Source organism: Aspergillus alliaceus (assembly GCF_009176365.1).
Source record: "Aspergillus alliaceus strain CBS 536.65 unplaced genomic scaffold BDW43scaffold_15, whole genome shotgun sequence".
NCBI lineage: Eukaryota > Fungi > Ascomycota > Eurotiomycetes > Eurotiales > Aspergillaceae > Aspergillus > Aspergillus alliaceus.
The window spans coordinates 281047-297022 of NW_022474698.1; the positions used below are offsets into that span (position 1 = coordinate 281047).

At 47.5% G+C, this 15976-nt stretch overlaps 5 protein-coding genes across 5 annotated transcripts; 2 read left to right on the forward strand and 3 right to left on the reverse strand.

Annotated features, from left to right (window-relative positions):
* Positions 1-70: 70 nt before the first annotated feature.
* On the reverse strand, positions 71-3955 carry BDW43DRAFT_52305 (uncharacterized protein). The gene is made up of 2 exons (XM_032050192.1): positions 3547-3955; positions 71-3454 (listed from the first exon to the last, which is right to left on the reverse strand). The coding sequence occupies exons 1-2, from the start codon at positions 3766-3768 to the stop codon at positions 212-214; spliced, it is 3465 nt and encodes a 1154-aa protein (XP_031901558.1). The 5' UTR covers positions 3769-3955; the 3' UTR covers positions 71-211.
* Positions 3956-4259: 304 nt separating this feature from the next.
* On the reverse strand, positions 4260-5788 carry BDW43DRAFT_309982 (putative flavin dependent monooxygenase; the record flags this gene model as incomplete). Its single annotated transcript, XM_032046808.1, has 2 exons — positions 4260-5655; positions 5718-5788. 2 exons carry the CDS (start codon positions 5786-5788, stop codon positions 4260-4262), a joined length of 1467 nt encoding a protein of 488 aa, XP_031901559.1.
* A 606-nt stretch (positions 5789-6394) lies between these two features.
* BDW43DRAFT_299428 (uncharacterized protein) lies at positions 6395-10638 on the forward strand (the record flags this gene model as incomplete). Its single annotated transcript, XM_032044719.1, has 6 exons — positions 6395-6781; positions 6841-7395; positions 7498-7726; positions 8030-8875; positions 8915-8937; positions 8977-10638. The coding sequence occupies 6 exons, from the start codon at positions 6395-6397 to the stop codon at positions 10636-10638; spliced, it is 3702 nt and encodes a 1233-aa protein (XP_031901560.1).
* A 157-nt stretch (positions 10639-10795) lies between these two features.
* Positions 10796-12412, reverse strand: BDW43DRAFT_52389 (NAD(+) diphosphatase). The gene is made up of 3 exons (XM_032050194.1): positions 12217-12412; positions 11718-12164; positions 10796-11660 (listed from the first exon to the last, which is right to left on the reverse strand). The coding sequence occupies exons 1-3, from the start codon at positions 12311-12313 to the stop codon at positions 10954-10956; spliced, it is 1251 nt and encodes a 416-aa protein (XP_031901561.1). The 5' UTR covers positions 12314-12412; the 3' UTR covers positions 10796-10953.
* A 299-nt stretch (positions 12413-12711) lies between these two features.
* Positions 12712-15772, forward strand: BDW43DRAFT_309985 (glutamine-dependent NAD(+) synthetase; the record flags this gene model as incomplete). Its single annotated transcript, XM_032046809.1, has 15 exons — positions 12712-12740; positions 12811-12929; positions 12987-13137; positions 13196-13254; positions 13361-13550; positions 13600-13625; positions 13693-13784; positions 13837-14001; positions 14053-14465; positions 14526-14860; positions 14918-14966; positions 14998-15040; positions 15119-15441; positions 15510-15604; positions 15663-15772. 15 exons carry the CDS (start codon positions 12712-12714, stop codon positions 15770-15772), a joined length of 2199 nt encoding a protein of 732 aa, XP_031901562.1.
* Between the last annotated feature and the right edge of the window lie 204 nt (positions 15773-15976).

Consider the following 15976-nt stretch of genomic DNA (forward strand, 5'->3'; position numbering starts at 1 on the left):
GAAACGGCCAGATATGACAAAACGCCTAGACAATGCAAAAAGTCATTGACGAAATGTAAAGCCTCTCTATGTAAGCGTCATAGACTTGATGACGATAACCGGTGGAGCCGCTACAAAAATAAAATTAAAAACTAAACAAAAATAATGATATCAAAAAGGAAGTTCCTCTCTGAACAGGTGTGGGTTTATGCAAAACAAGTAAGACCCTTCCTTAAACGGACATTTCAGAGCTGAACCTCAACGCGCTGCCACGTCCATTATGATTATTGATCCCTGGGCTCGTGGGCCGGCTCCCCGCGGCCAGCCTTGGACTACGAGGTTGAGTGCTCGTTGATCTGGTGGAAGGTCGGTTTTTGCGGATCTCCCGCAGCTCATCTTCTTTTCGGCGTAATAGATCCTCACGAGCCGAGAGGGTAGCTTCCAATTCGGATATACGAGAAAGATGTCGCGCCCCGTCGTTCTCGATATTGATTTGTCGTAGGCGACTAGCATTGCCAGCAATTTTACGCTTCAGTTCTTCGTTCTCTTCCCGAAGTTGGCGAACTTCATTACCAGTTTGGGCCGCTACATTCGAAGCGGTCTGGTACTGCTCGCGAGTATACTCAGCTTGCTTGGCCTCATATTCTGCCTTTCGTTCCAAGACAACGTTGTCTCTTGTTAAGCGCCGAATGTCTTCTCGGGCGGTCTCTAGCTCTGCAACACCACCCCCTCCAGATTTGATCTCTTCCCTTGCCTGCTCGAGATCGTGCCTTAGCTGGGTACGCTCATCCTTTAGTTTGCTTATCTCCTCTCTCTGCTTTTCCATTTTCTGGTCCGATGTAGCTTTAGCTTCGACCAAACGATCTCGCTCTTGGCGGATTTTGTGGATATCTTTAGTCCGAGTTTCATAACGATGCTGGAGCGACTCAAGCAGTGTCTCTCTTTCTTGTAAGCGAGATTGCATGTCCGCCAATGCCTTTTGGAATTTCTGGAGCTCCGCCTCATGGGCAGTTCTCATCTGCACGAGGTTTTGCTCCAATGCATGCAGACCACTATCCAGGGTTTGGCTGGGGAATGTCGTTGAGTCGGTAAGCTGAGTATTATCCTGGGACAGCTCCATTCTAGGTCGTTTGGAAGGATGCTCTCCCGAGACTTCCACGAACAAACGTTTTGGAGCCTGAGCGTTCGGGATCGGTGTACCTTCAGTATTCGTCTGAGGATGAGCTTCAAGTTGAGCGGAAGACAGCTCATTTGAGCTCACAATATACAAAGGTTCCACGGAGGTTAATGGCCAGCTAACGCCAAAATGATCCGAAAAAAGCCAAGACAGAATCTCTTCCACATCTTCCCGTACCCCAAGGGCATCGTCCTGCAAATCACCTACTATATCACGAAGACGCACGGTATACTGGATGATTAATTGAAGACGCTGTAGCTCTGGAGGATCTGGGAAACAGAGCTCAATGTGCTCGCTAGAGTTTGAGACAATAAGCCGAATGACGGGAAGTAGGCTTCCGTTACGAGCAAATGTAGTTCGCATATGTTCAATCGAAGGACTCTTCACATTCAAAGATGAGTCCAGTGCAATGATTGCAGAGGGAGACTTGTATCTTTCTAGAACCCCTTCATTGTGTGTTGACTGGATCCCAAAACTCAAGGAACCCTTTACCAAAGAAATTTCCAAATTAGTGCCGGGCCCCATCCCCTCCCGAGGTCGAGTGTATACAAGGCCTTTGCCCATTAGATATCGTTCGACCACCTTTTGGGTTTTATCTCCATTTACCATAACCACCAAGTGAATATCCCGGCTACTTGCAATTTCTACAAGGTAGCCTAGAAATAGAAACTTTGCGCTGGAGTACTCAGCCCAAGCTGCTTCCTTCCTTAGGTCTGAATCTGAATCCTTGATATGCTCCGCAATATTAAGATCAGGATGTGTCGCAACGTTGCTAAGACTTCCTAACACCTCGCGCATCTTTGCCACAAGACGTTCCTCATGTCCGTTGAAGTCTCCTAGAGAGCTTGATCCTCTGAGAAAATCTCGAATACTCTGAGTTTCATTCATCAAGACTCGTTCGTAGTCATCTTTAACTCTAGAGTCCATAGGGAGTGGCACGGCGTATTCACATGGGCCAAGGTGCGCCGATCCGAGAGGAACCTCTTCGGTATGAGTGACCGTCAAGGCGCTTGGTTGAATAGTTTGTATGCCATGTTGTTGTTGTTGGGACATCTCTTCAAGTGGTTCCGATATAGCAGTTTTCCTTCCTGGTCCAGGGTGGTGAATAGTGGGTTCCTTGTCAACTCTAACACTTAGAGGTGCTGTTGCCTCCGGCACGGAAGCAGGTGCCGAGGGTTCAATATCTCCTATAGATGACGGAGTCACGCTCGAATCAGCAGCCTGGAGAGAATTTGCTTTTGCGTTCAATTGCGCGTACGCGTTCTTCATCTTCTCTCTCGGGGTTGCTCCTTCGTAGTGGCTATATTTCTCCATAGTTTCAGCCAATGATGGCACCTCCTTTTTTTGGTGGTCCTCCATATTCTCGGTAGACATTTCTGATGCCCTATTACTTTGTCCTACAGATAATGATCCCTGGTCCAAGAGTTGAATGAAAGGTTGTGTTGACCCCTGTGATGTGCTTGGATTTGATTCTGGTACAATAGACCTCGTTCGATTGGTTGTAATATGGCCTTTGGAGAAACGACTCCCAGATAGGAATAGCTGAGATAGTAGCGAACTATAACCGGAGAAGCAGCTTCCTGAGGACAGGGTATCCTGAGAATCAGAAGGGCTCGATAGAGGATACCGAGACGGTTTTTCCCTTTCAACAATGGCCAAAGTAACAGGCGGTGTCTCTGCTATCCCATCTAATTCTTCACGTAGGCCGCAGGCCGGTGTCTTAGACGGTTCTTGGATGATGGGTGATGTGGTTGACCTGGCCCTTGGGGATCCTCGGATAGTCTCGAGCGGCAATGAGCTGCTAGATTTCGGGGTTTCGATAGAAGAAGCCGGAGTTCCACTGGGACTCTGAGCGATTTGAGTTGCAAGGTAACTTTGAACTTCGCCTGGAAGGAGATATTCCAGTGGGATAGATGTATTTGGGCTATACTCAAACACACATGTAGCCTCTGACGGTGCGGCTGGTAATGGAATTAGCACAGTCAAGCCACTGTGCCGGCGTGTAGAAGCTGCAGGTGTTCCTTGATTTGATTCTGGGACTTCAAACCATCGGCTGTCCTCCAGAGGTGGACCTGGTTCAGATACAATATCGACAGGAACAAATAATGGTGAATTCCCACGCTGTCCCAGAGGCTGTTCTGATGAGTTGATGCACTCTACACTATGATCCTGAGAGGCCTGAGCAGCTGACTGTGTTTCTAAAATTTCAGCAAGATGACTATCGTTCTGGGAGTGACAGTGTGTCTTCTTCTCTTCCCAGACCTGAATTGCAGCGTCGTTGGCGTGTTCCTTTGGTTCCTGATCATCGGAATGATTGTTAGATGACGCTTCATTTCATGAAGCTTTCTAGAACTATATGAAATGTGAGATATACAATATGCTTAACTTACCCAAGTTGGTGACCAAGGGCCCTCCCAATCAATAAGATAATGAGATTCTGTTTCGTCAAGGATACAGTTAATATACCATTCGTCTTCAGCTAACTGAGAGCTTTCGTTGTCGTGTTCTTCGACGCTTGAGATGACGATGTAATTATTTTTCCGCTTTTTCTTCCGGGGTTCAGCTGTTGAATGTGTTGATACAGAAGAGGAGACCTTGCGCTTGCGCCACATTATGCGCGTCCCAAGAACATCGCCGAAGTGAGGAAATCCATGGTGGTAAAATAAAACAACTAAGTGCAAAGAAAAGTAAAATATAACTGGGACCTACTTGGGGAAATAAGCACTTGTGAAAGTGGAACTGAACTTGCACAAGCACAACAATGGAAATACTAGAGAAGTGAATTGGAGTATGAAATTCGGTCTGAACTCGGACGACGGGGAGAGCTGCGCGGATGATCGCCGACACGTGATATCTTATCAGTGCCCAACTCCACTATGATAGTAATCCTCGGTACTCCGTACAGGATTAACTACCTGCACAATGCAGATGCGTTCAAGACCAATTCACTATTCTCAGATTCTATCACCTATTTCTAGTAGCATCGTTGATTCTGCCTTCAATACCTCTTCTAGAATACCTCTTCTATTCCCAAAGAGCCGGTCTAATAAGCAGTGTATATACATATGATTTATGCGTCTCTATGTTGTACTCCGTACTTCAATCAAAGATGTGCCTGCTCTTTTCTAAACTTGTCAAAATCGTAGCCAAGCTGCTCGATGCTTTTGAACTTGTGGCGTTCATCACATTTTTCAACAAACGTCCTTCTGATCTCAGGGAACAGCTGCCGCATCCACTTCTCCCTATCTCCCCAATGATTGCACTGCTTACCATTTCCGTTGTCGATCAATCCACGGCGCGGTTCAGCCTTGGCTGCCCATTCATATAGTAGATTCATGTAATTCGCATCCAAAGGGAAATGTAAGAGGTGAAATGCTGTTCCATTGCCTTTCTCAATGGAAGTGGAATCCTCCCAGGCTTTCATCTCAGTTGCATCCGGTAGTGTAAGTCGTCCGGACCAGACACGAGCGAAAACAGCAGCCTGGTTTTCAGATAAGGGGAATGGTATCACCCTCTGTGGTAGGACTGGGAAGACAAGGGTAGGGTTTTGGATATAGAACAGATGCTGATAGGTATTTAGGACTCTCCGGCCATCCGTAATAATGGGAGGGTCAAGTGAGGACAAGAAGGGGAAAGAGTATAGGTAGCCGGTGCAAAACACGACTGCATCAATCTCGTTCTCTATCTTTCCATCGGCAAAGCGAACCGCTCTTCTGTGCTCGGTTGGGGGTAAGAATTCCACAATTTCCGAAACGTAATCTTTGTCTGAGGCGCTAGACGGTAACAGGTATGACTTTGTTCGCTGTGATGCCAGCACTTTGCCCTTGCTTAGTTTGTTTATTTGATTACCGATATCGACACCGGATGCAGAACTTCCCACAACTATCACCTTCTTTCCGCGGAAAGGCTCAGGTGAATCATAGAACTTGGAGTGGGAGATAATACCTGGATATGTTTCATTCCATAGCTTGATGCCCGGTATATCTGGTGTATAAGGAACATCATAATGGCCACTAGCAACGACCACAGCATCGTATATGTCGGTGCTATCGACCCCAGTTCGCAAGTTCTTCGTTGTCACCACCCAAGGACTTGGCCCAGAAGCACTAGATTTGATATTCACAACCTGAGTGTCAAGGTGAATGTAATCTTTCACGTCTTCTGCGTACTCATCCAAATACTTCTTCACCGTAGAGTACTTCGGCAACACTTGGGCATCTGGAGGAAATGGCTTATCTCCATAGGCCATTAATTCCTTTGGAATGTTGGTATCCAACGTACTATAGATGGGGGATATGAAAGCTGGCTCAAGCGACCCCTTAGTGACCCCTATAGAATGCCATATCGGCCCATCGTCAGGTTCATTCGGGTCAAGCTGCGGCACAGGTGCCGAAGCACTCTGTTTTAGAGCTGGTGGAGTATAATTCCATACACCAGCGACAGAGCTTCTCTTTTCAAAGACGTCGATCTTGGTAAAATATTTCTCAGCAAGAAGGTACCTGATGTATCGTGAGAAAGATGGCATCAGAAACGAGCGCGGCATTCAAAGTTTGCTTCATACTTCACCGCCGAGAGACCCGATGGCCCTGCGCCGATAATAGCTATGCGACGGATCTGCTTTGGGATTGTCATATTCGGCGTCAATGGGCAGCTAGTACTACCCTCAAATATAACAAAGCGAAGTGAAATCTGTTGCCAGCTTTGGAGCTAAGAATTTTGTAGTTGGTGATCAGACGATTGTCATGTTATCTGTTATGGAATCACCCCACCGGGCGATGTCGTGATCTGCTGGTAACCGCTTTAGTAGGTACTCGGACAACATCGCAAACTATAAAATCAACTACAATTTGGGGTTCAAGAGAATGGAATTTATATTGAAAGTTGATAACAAAGTATCCGGAAACTACTAGGTAGTTGAAGTCTGTACATACGGTACCATCCCATATCGTATTACATAGAAAAACGCAAATCTCCTCATTAGGGCAACCGAAACCATGGATGTCCCACGTAATATTACACTTCTGATACCGCCTAACACTTGGACTGAATTGTTTGTCAGGTGAAGTCACCTGCGGTTGCTCCGGCCGCCTTCTGAACGCATGCTATCGCTTAAACCGAACACCTTCATCATCTTATAAACAGATACGTGCGCCAGGCTACACGACAGAAGCCACAAGGCAATGCAGTACCTATGAGTGATGCCACGCGGAAGTTGTGTGTCGATTATTAGCTGCAGTGATGGATGCCCACGAACAATCTCCGATCTCTGAACCCTTACGTGCGAGTCGCATCCCTATCGCGCAGCTCTCTCCGACACTCGAAGATTTCTCCAGAAGCTCTATTCATGCATGCGTTACTCTTATATGGCCTTATTCGTCCTCGACAAAGTCACTTAGCCTCTTATTAGCTGAGCCCGACTTCCGCCTACGTCACTCGAATGGACAAATTAAGGCGGTTTTTCATGGGCCTATCGCAGAAAGTGTGGCACAATCTCGAATTGGGATCGGTGATTCGGTCTATCTTGATCTGGCGGGAGCGAGATTCTCAAATTGTGTCGCAGCAATTGGAACTCCTGGTAAAAGTGTGGCATGGGATGTACACTTTGATGACCGTGTGTCTCTTGAGGTACCGCGATTGCAAGTCACCAAAAGAATGGAATGGTTTCATGCTGACTGCGAGCACAGATTTGGCGCTCATCCAAGCATGTATTGACCGTGAAAGTCGACCCTCCTTCCCCCCCATTGCCAAACAATGATACTACGATTGCAGCACCGGTCACCCCCGTTGCCAAAGGTTATGCTCAACTTGATAGAAACGGCTCGATTGGTGGGTTGGAATCATGGCAGTCTCCGGCTTTTCGAGACCGATCGCGCACATACTTGAGCGGTCTAGCCGACTCAGTGTTAAACCCTTTCACGGAAGAGGATGGGTTTGTCCCTGGAAAAGGAAGGAAGCGTCCTAGGTTCAGTATGCAAAACAGTCAGTGGCGGGTAATCGACGAACCTGAAAGCCCCGGTGAAAGGGGCGAGGTTCTGGACTGGACTCATATCTTCGATGAGGATTGGAGAAGCGAATTAGACACCTGTCAGGAAGACACGGCTGAGAAAGAAGTCAAGCCAGAAGTCAAGCCACCGGGAACCCCCGGAATTGAAAACACATCCATAGATTCGGAGAATGTATCTTTCGCTATTCCAGTTTCGAAGGCTGATGTCACCAAGGAAGATGCCTCGGACTCTTCGGTAACAAATCTGGAACACCATATCGGTCAGGCCACAGACGAAATAGAATTTCCTTCAACTGGTGTATCTCGAATGGCTGAGCTCTCTCGCGGTTCTACTAAGCGAGGTTTTCTAGATTATTCCGCCCACCTTCCGATAGAAACTCCTCGACTACACCCTATTCCGTCCCCGGGACTCCCGATCCCCTCGCCGCTCGTGACCATGTCAAACAGTCCACAGGGCTATTTCACGCCGATTGCAGCCACAGCAAATTCCCACATGAGTCAGGTGCCCACGACTCTATCTCAGGAATTCACTGGATCAGAAATTGAGATACCCGATGCCCAGACTGGTACTTCACGGACATCAGGATATGAGGAGAAAAGCAGTGCTTCTGAAACTGAAGCTCAGGCAGTCAATTACTCGAAATCCAAACCAGAAACAAATGCTATTAGCATTGCTCGGCAGTCCACATGCCAGCCACACGCAATGAACAGCACTACAGTAGCAGATGTGTCACTTGGCAAAAACTTGAAAGTAACAGCTGAACAAGGCGGCCAACCATCCCTACATGCTGCCGAGAAAGATACAGGGAAAGCAGACAGGTATGTGGGAGACGCTGATCAATTGAATCTAAATAGCGAAGTACAAAAAGTCAGTGAGGATCAAACGCGCAATAGAGCCCAGGAAATTGAATCTGAAGAACACAAGGGAGAAACACATCAGGGAAGAGAGATCGTAGCGAAGGACGATCTGAAAGATTATGGACGCAGGCTGGGACCTACCGAAGGCGGTATCGTTACCGAGGACCCTCAGAAAGCTCGTGTATCCGAAGAGGTTGAATATGATACAGATGAAAGCGAGGAAGAGAGCACAGACAAGCTAAAGAAGCTGACACAATATCATAATTTGGCTGCTGAAAGTGAGACCGAGCCACCAGAAGAGGATCATGGACATTATAGTGAAGTTGGCGATGAAGGAGAGGAAGAGAGTAATGGACAAAGGAGCGAGGATGAGCTTGAAGAAGTATTTGTGGAGGAAGAGGAGGAATACTCGGAAGAAGAACAAGCTCGAGAGGTTGAAGAGGTCGAAGAAATCGAAGAAGAGGAGAATGTAGAGAGTGAGGAAGAGGATCAGGTAGAGGCTGGATGGGATGATGAAGAGGGATGGTCCGAGGAAGAATTAGAAGAGGAGGCAGGTGTTGAGGACATGTATGAGGATGAAGACGATGAACATGTTGAGCTTGAGATCGAGTCGGATCAAATGAGTGTTGATACGCCTGCCCCCAAAAAGGTGCATCCGGAAGTCATCGTTCTAGATAGTGACAGCGAAGATGAAGCCAGACCTACTTCTCAGACACATCCCATGACCTCGTCAAGGCAAGAGATCAGAATACTGGAGAATGAGTCATCTGATTACGAGACGTTTACTTCTGGAACCGGCTCTCTTGGACCAGGACACCCAGAAAACTCGGAAAGCTTGGAGGATGAATGGGGTGAAGGTTGGTCTGAAGAAAACTCGGAAGAGGAGCAGCTTATAGATGAGGACATGGAAGAAGGAATAGTAGATGATGAACATGAGCAAGCGAACGACGAACAGCAGAAATCCGAACAGGCTGCAGACGAACAACTCTATAAGGGACGGACGAGGGACGAGCAGGCGGCCAAGGGGCTGATGGGAATAAGTGAGGGATACCAAATGGAAGATGAAGCAACTGAAGAACACGCTGGGATTGAACGGGAGCAGGTCTCAATTTCATCGACATATATTAGGGATGGAGCCTCGGATACTGAAGAGCGACAAATGCTTCGCCGAGAGACATCACAGGATCACGAGCAGGGTGGTCTCGAATATCGCTCGAATATCATGGTCTCTAACGAGGGACCTACTTCACGCAGATTGGAAATGGCTATTGATCCCGAGTTGCAGAACCTGGAATTCGATAGAGAACAAGCGACCAAAGAGGTGGAAGAGGAACATTGCGCAGATTCCAGTTATGCTGAGATTAGGACTGGGGAATTCTGGAAGGTATCCGAGCCAGACCAGAATATTGATCATGCCTTAATTCTTGACGGTAGTTCATCTTCACAAGTTTCACATGGCTCCCTGGGTGCTGTTTTAGGAAAACCTTCGCCAATGCAGCAATTGGTAGCACTGGGTGCTTCTCAACTGGTTGAAATTGGTCAACGTTCGACGGAACCCACCGCTGTTGAAGTACTTCCTACACCTGAACATAGGCAGGAAGAAACGTCTGTGCAATATCAAGGTGAAGTGCCACTCGCACTTCATGTCGAGAAATCCTTACTAGCAGGACAAAATGTCCCCGTCATCGAAAATGTTGAACATGATGATGCACACCTCGTTCCTGTCTTGCCGGAGGGACAGCATGAAGTCAAAGACCTCTCTGAGCATGGGGGTGAGGGCACGTCAGCGTCTCTCAATGGAGATAATGCTGAGGAAGTCGAGCTTTATTCGGAAGATAAATCCGTTCGAGACTTGGATGAAGTTCATCTTGTGGGGGTAAACCGCTATTACCCTGGCTTGCGCAGCAAACTCTCTTATTTCGCTCCCTTAGCCACGCTTGTCGATCACTATAATGTCTTGGTGGATACGATTTCCGTTGTGACGGAAGTTCAACCTGTACTCCAGGCTGCACCAGGAAAAAAAGACTTTATCTTGACCCTTCAACTAACTGATCAATCTATGGCTGGAACCACGCTCTATGCTCAAATCCTTCGGCCCTTCAAAGCAGCGCTTCCCTTAGTTGAAGAGGGGGACGCCATCTTGTTACGCAACTTTAGGGTCAAAAGTTTCAATCACTCGATAATGCTCGCCAGCGTTGACACCAGTGCCTGGGCTGTCTTCACTACCTTGGAAGATAAAGTACTGGTTGATGGTCCTCCCGTTGAATATGGAAGCGAAGAGCAAGCGTGCGCGACTGATCTCCGCCAGTGGTATCAAGAGGCCGGTATGGCCATGGTGGCAGATAATCAACTACAGGCATCTATAGACAGGGAAAGTAGAGAAGGAACACCTGCTAGCAGTACTGCACTCAGCGATTCAGGGAGTATTGACTCGGCACTACGCGACGTGCGCGGTGAATCATCTCTATCAAGCCGGGGCTTACGGCGGGCCAAAAAGCCTCACCGGAGAATAACAATCCATGAGTTGAGAGATGGAAGAAGATACACTGAGGTTGGCTCCCCGTCTGGAAAGGAGAGTATACACGAACTTCGAGACGGAACCGTTTATGCCAATTTATGAATGGACTTCCTAGATCTTGTGTCTTGACTGGCGATACCTACTCTTATTGCTGACTCATGTACATTACCTAGACTACATGACGAGTTTACCGGCGTATAGTGATCTAGGCCGAATCTATGGTCTAGGGTTTATACAACTAGCAGGTGAATGATACCTGAACTTTGTGTATTTTCTTTCTGTATCAAAACGGAATCATATCCAAGTATCACATACGAAGCAACTCGCTCTATGCTGTAGTCTATAATATTGATAACATGAGTATATAGACGGCGAAAGACATTAGACAGGAAGAAGAAGCCGTAAAAGCTTTGTTGCCTACATCTTTGAGGCCTTGTCTTCTGTCAAGAGATCGATGTTGATAGCTGCTCTAATCAATTGGTTCGCGATGGCAGTTGGTGGCGGAAGTCTCAACCCGCCCTCCTTGTACTCCGGACCGGGCCCTTCACCCAGCGCACTGATGCCTACTCTCAAGGCTTCCTGCACTTCCTCGACGTCAAACCATTTCGCATCTTCCAGCTCTGGGTCATGGCTTAGGTTGATCGTTTCATGAGCAGGATCGCTAACCTGCGCGACTGCACCAATCATGAGATTTGCTGGGTAGGGCCATGGTTGGGATGAGTGAATAATGACACGTGAAAGAGTAACTCCCGCCTCTTCCCAAACCTCTCTCCGGACGGCATCTTCGACCGACTCTGCTGGCTCGATGAAACCGGCAAGAGTTGAGTACCAGTTTGGTGGATAGCGTTTTGAACGGCCCAGGAGGACCCGTTTGGCATCGGTTGAAAGAACAGCCACAATAATTGTCGGGTCGGTGCGCGGGAAAGATAGATTGGAGAGAGTAGTGCGCGTATTACAAGCTGGCCGTTCGGCTGGTTTTCCCCCTGCGATACGGGCAGCGTCTGTAGGTGGACAGGTACGCTTTGTACCAGCGTTCACAGATAGGGTCGGATGACCGCAGGTACCACAGAAGCTATTCCGGTTGTTCCAATCCATAAGGGCACGGGCTTGGGCGTAAATGGCAGCTGGAATATAGTGAGTAAACAAAAATCGGCTCTGATCTATATTCGAGTAATGCTCACCTTCGTCAGCCGAAAAGGTCATAACTACCCTCGCTTGGAAGAAGCTCAGCCCCCTTTCGCCCATGGCATTGATAACATCTTTGGCATTGGTCTGTTGCTCTTCATTGCCTTTTGGAGTCACGTCAAGAGCAAAGAAGGGAGCACCGGTGTAGATCTTCCAAGCGAGCCCATCCTGCTTACGGCTCTCGTCTAGCCCAAGGAAGATTAGCTGTGCGGCTGTCTTCCGCGAGTCATATTCCTTGATTGTCTCCTCTTCTGATTTATCATAGACCGTCTCAGGAACAAGCTTTTGAACTTCGTTATACTGCGCATAATATAACTCCGAGGGAGACTTTGTAAGAGGCGCAAGATCCTTCAGAAGTACAAAGCGCGCAGAAGGATGCCGAATAGCTGCCGAAAGAAAAGAATGCTCAGTCCGTAAAAATGAGAGCCGATTTAGAGGCGAGCCTAGAAGTATCAGTACCGAAACAGGCTGTACTACCGACTTCAGGTGGCGTACTGGAAAAGTAGTTTACGGTCTCTCTGCCAAACTGCCGAGATAGCATTGAGTCGGCTTGCGTATGTGCAGGGGTAGGAATCTGAGGGTGACTGGTCATAATGGACTTTATGTACTGATTCTGTTGGTGAAAAACGAATGTAGATTTCAGATCCCAGTGACTCGGACTAATGCGAAGACAGACAGGAGTAAAGAGAATACCCTGATAACGAGTGATTAATCAGCTGCTTCTCTGTATCCGAGGATTAGCGTGACGGCAACTGACGTATTCCGGATACCATTCTTTCACCTCATTGCTATGGTACCGTATGGGCTCCCTGGTAATAGCAAAACAGCGGCGGGGTACGAGGGGAACCTCCCCACACACGTGATGTGCGTCATTGCCGGCTTTCTCCAATTCTTCTTATCACCGGAAACGCGAAGACAATTCTGGTTTACTATCTCTGTGGCTTTCGGTACCTGTCGGCCATTGATAGAACCCGTTACTGTTCATCCAACATGGGTCACCTTGTCACTCTTGCAACATGGTAGGTGGTGTTCTATCAGTCAACTGCGCCCTCTCTATACAGGATTAATCTGATATTCTCTCCCCGTCAGCTCCCTTAACCAATGGGCCCTTGATTTTGAGGGCAATTGTGAACGGATTATTGAGAGTATTCGTCTGGCTAAGAGGGCTGGGGCTACTCTAAGAGTCGGTCCGGAACTCGAGATCACCGGTAACATTGGCATTGACCATAACTCGCACTAGTCCCTTGCGTTGATATATCTTTTAGGATATGGTGTTCTTGATGGATTCCTTGAGGGCGATACGTTCCTGCATTCGTGGGAAATGTTGTCTCGTATCATCGATCATCCTGACTGCCAAGATATTGTGGTCGATGTAGGTATGCCTGTCCGGCATAGAAACGTGCGATACAATTGCCGGTAGGTGACTTCTAAGTTCAGAATACAGCTTCCTCGCTAATGTTCTTTCCATTTGCAGTGTCATTTTCTATAACCGTCAAATCATCTTGATTCGCCCGAAAATGTGGCTCGCCAATGGTTTGTTTCTACCTTCCTTACCTTCATACTGCTTTTCCAGTCGCGCTCGCAAATACCGTACCATAGCTAATATTCAGACTGCTTACTTTTGTTGTGATCCAATCAGATGGAAACTATAGAGAGATGCGTCATTTCACTCCTTGGCAGCGCCCTCAGGAGATTGAAGATTATTATCTGGAACAGATTGTCGGTAAAGTAACAGGGCAGTATAAAGTTCCTTTCGGCGATGCAGTCATCAGTACTAGAGATACTTGCCTGGGTCTTGAGACATGTGAAGAGTTGTTCACCCCAAACGGGTACGTCCTCTGGCCCCAAGGCCATTGTCATTGTACTAACCATAAGTAGGCCTCACATTCCTTACGGTCTTGCTGGTATGGCCATCATTCCCATCATGTGGCTTTTTCTTTTTCGTACAGATGTTATTAACATTCCAAATAGGTGTGGAGATCATCTCAAATTCATCAGGCAGCCATCACGAGTTGAGGAAGCTCGATACCCGTATCAACCTGATCACACAGGCTACAAAACTGGTGAAGTTAACTGCAAATATAAATCCGAGTTCCCGGGCTAACAATTCTTTAGAGTGGAGGCATTTATCTATACGCAAACCAGCAAGGCTGTGATGGTGACAGACTATATTACGACGGCTGTGCCATGATCGTTGTCAATGGCAACATTGTAGCCCAGGGCTCACAGTTCTCCTTGAACGACGTAGAGGTCGTTACAGCTACCGTTGATATAGAAGAGGTTCTACTCCGAGCTTGCCCTCTTTTGCTTCAAGGATCTAATCTTTGGTAGGTTCGGACGTATCGCTCTAGTGCTAGCCGCGGTATGCAAGCTAGCAAACAACCACCATTTGTTCGTCTTGACCTAGATGTGAGACTTTCCCGCCAAAACGAAGAGGCTGAGCCTAGCCTTGCCCCATCCGAGACACTCTCACCCCGGTACCATGCACCTGAAGAAGAAGTCGCCCTTGGGCCCGCTTGTTGGCTTTGGGATTACCTCCGCAGGAGCGGTGCTGCTGGGTTCTTCCTTCCGTTGAGTGGTGGTATTGACAGCTGTGCTACTGCCATCATTGTGCACTCGATGTGCAGGGAAGTTATCAAAGCGGTTTCGGAAGGGAACGAGCAAGTGATCAAAGACGTCCGCAGGCTGTGCGCTGAGCCAGAGGATTCCACATGGTTTCCTAGCACGAGCCAAGAAGTGTGCAAGTAAGTAGCTAATCATTTTCACTTTGTAGTCGCTGACCAGGAATACTAATATCATTTTAGTCGCATCTTCCATACTAGCTACATGGGTACCCAAAACTCCAGCAAGGAGACGAGGGACCGATCAAAGCGGCTCGCCACTGACATTGGATCCTATCATGTCGACTTCAACTTCGATACAGTTGTAACTGCCTTGACCAACTTGTTCACAATGGTGACCAATTTCCAGCCTAAGTTTAAGGTTCATGGTGGCAGTCGTGCAGAGAACCAAGCACTACAGAACGTTCAAGCCCGCTTAAGAATGGTGCTTTCATACTTGTTTGCGTCTTTGCTTCCTACAGTCCGTCAGCGGCCAGGTGGAGGTGGACTGCTTGTTCTAGCGTCGTCAAATGTAGACGGTGAGTAGTTTCCCTGGAGAATATTGAACCTCACTAAACCTCACTAACTCCCATTAGAATGGTATATACAACTTGACCCCCTAGACCCTCCAAGTACCCCGGCCCGGTGTTCTTCGAATGCTAACTGACGTAAACAGTTTGCGTGGCTATCTGACTAAATATGATGCCAGTAGCGCGGATGTATGTCCCGACTCTTTTCCTTAAACCTTTACCATTGATTCCAAGAAATTCAATACTGACAGTCACCTTTGAATCCAGTTAAACCCGATCGGTTCGATCAGTAAAGTCGACCTGAAGAAATTCATCGCCTGGTCTCGGGATTCATTTGAATTGCCTATTCTTCACGAATTCCTGCATGCCACTCCAACCGCCGAGCTGGAACCGATAACGGCCACATATGTTCAATCCGATGAAGCAGATATGGGTGTAACCTACGCTGAGTTATCTACCTTTGGATATCTGCGCAAAATTGCGAAGCTTGGACCTTGGTCTATGTACGAAAGATTGCTCCACGTTTGGGGTAACGAATACAGCCCTCGCGAGATTTACGAGAAGACCCGCCACTTCTTCTACAACTACGCGTACGTACCACCAGTCTAGCTTCCCAGGTTTGATCTAGCAACTTCTAGAAACTAACTTTATGTTGCAGGATTAATCGTCACAAGATGACTGTACTCACTCCTAGTTATCATGCCGAACAGTATTCCCCTGATGATAACAGACATGACCTTCGGCAGTTCTTATGTGAGTAGTCTTCCATGGTCGACTTATTGGGATTTAAGCCGTGCTAATGCGTTACCAGACCCTTCATTCACGTGGGCGTACAAGAAAATGGAAGACAGCGTCAAGTACTGGGAATCGAAGGGGTGGACGGCTGGAAAAGCTCAGAAGAAGAATGTCAAGGCAGACTAGACAAATGCTATTTTGTGAGCAATCACTGAGACATCAGCTATGTGGAAATTTGAACAAAGATAAACTGAGAAAGAATTAGACACGGTCGGTGGTAAGTTGAGCTGTGGTGGATTCATATTTAATTTGGAAAGTATTATATCATGAAAAGGCGAATAGCATAGCCAGGCAACCATTACAAGGCATGGGAACTGCATATACGGAGAT

Excerpts from the sequence above, each read along its gene's own strand:
- BDW43DRAFT_52305 (XM_032050192.1), bottom strand. The coding sequence starts at position 3,768 with ATGTGGCGCAAGCGCAAGGTCTCCTCTTCTGTATCAACACATTCAACA. Across the intron at positions 3,455-3,546 it reads GCCCTTGGTCACCAACTTGG|GAACCAAAGGAACACGCCAA; the intron begins GTAAGTTAAGCA and ends TCCGATGATCAG.
- BDW43DRAFT_52389 (XM_032050194.1), bottom strand. The coding sequence starts at position 12,313 with ATGACCAGTCACCCTCAGATTCCTACCCCTGCACATACGCAAGCCGAC. Across the intron at positions 12,165-12,216 it reads GACCGTAAACTACTTTTCCA|GCTCGCCTCTAAATCGGCTC; the intron begins GTACGCCACCTG and ends TGATACTTCTAG. Across the intron at positions 11,661-11,717 it reads GACCTTTTCGGCTGACGAAG|CTGCCATTTACGCCCAAGCC; the intron begins GTGAGCATTACT and ends ACTATATTCCAG.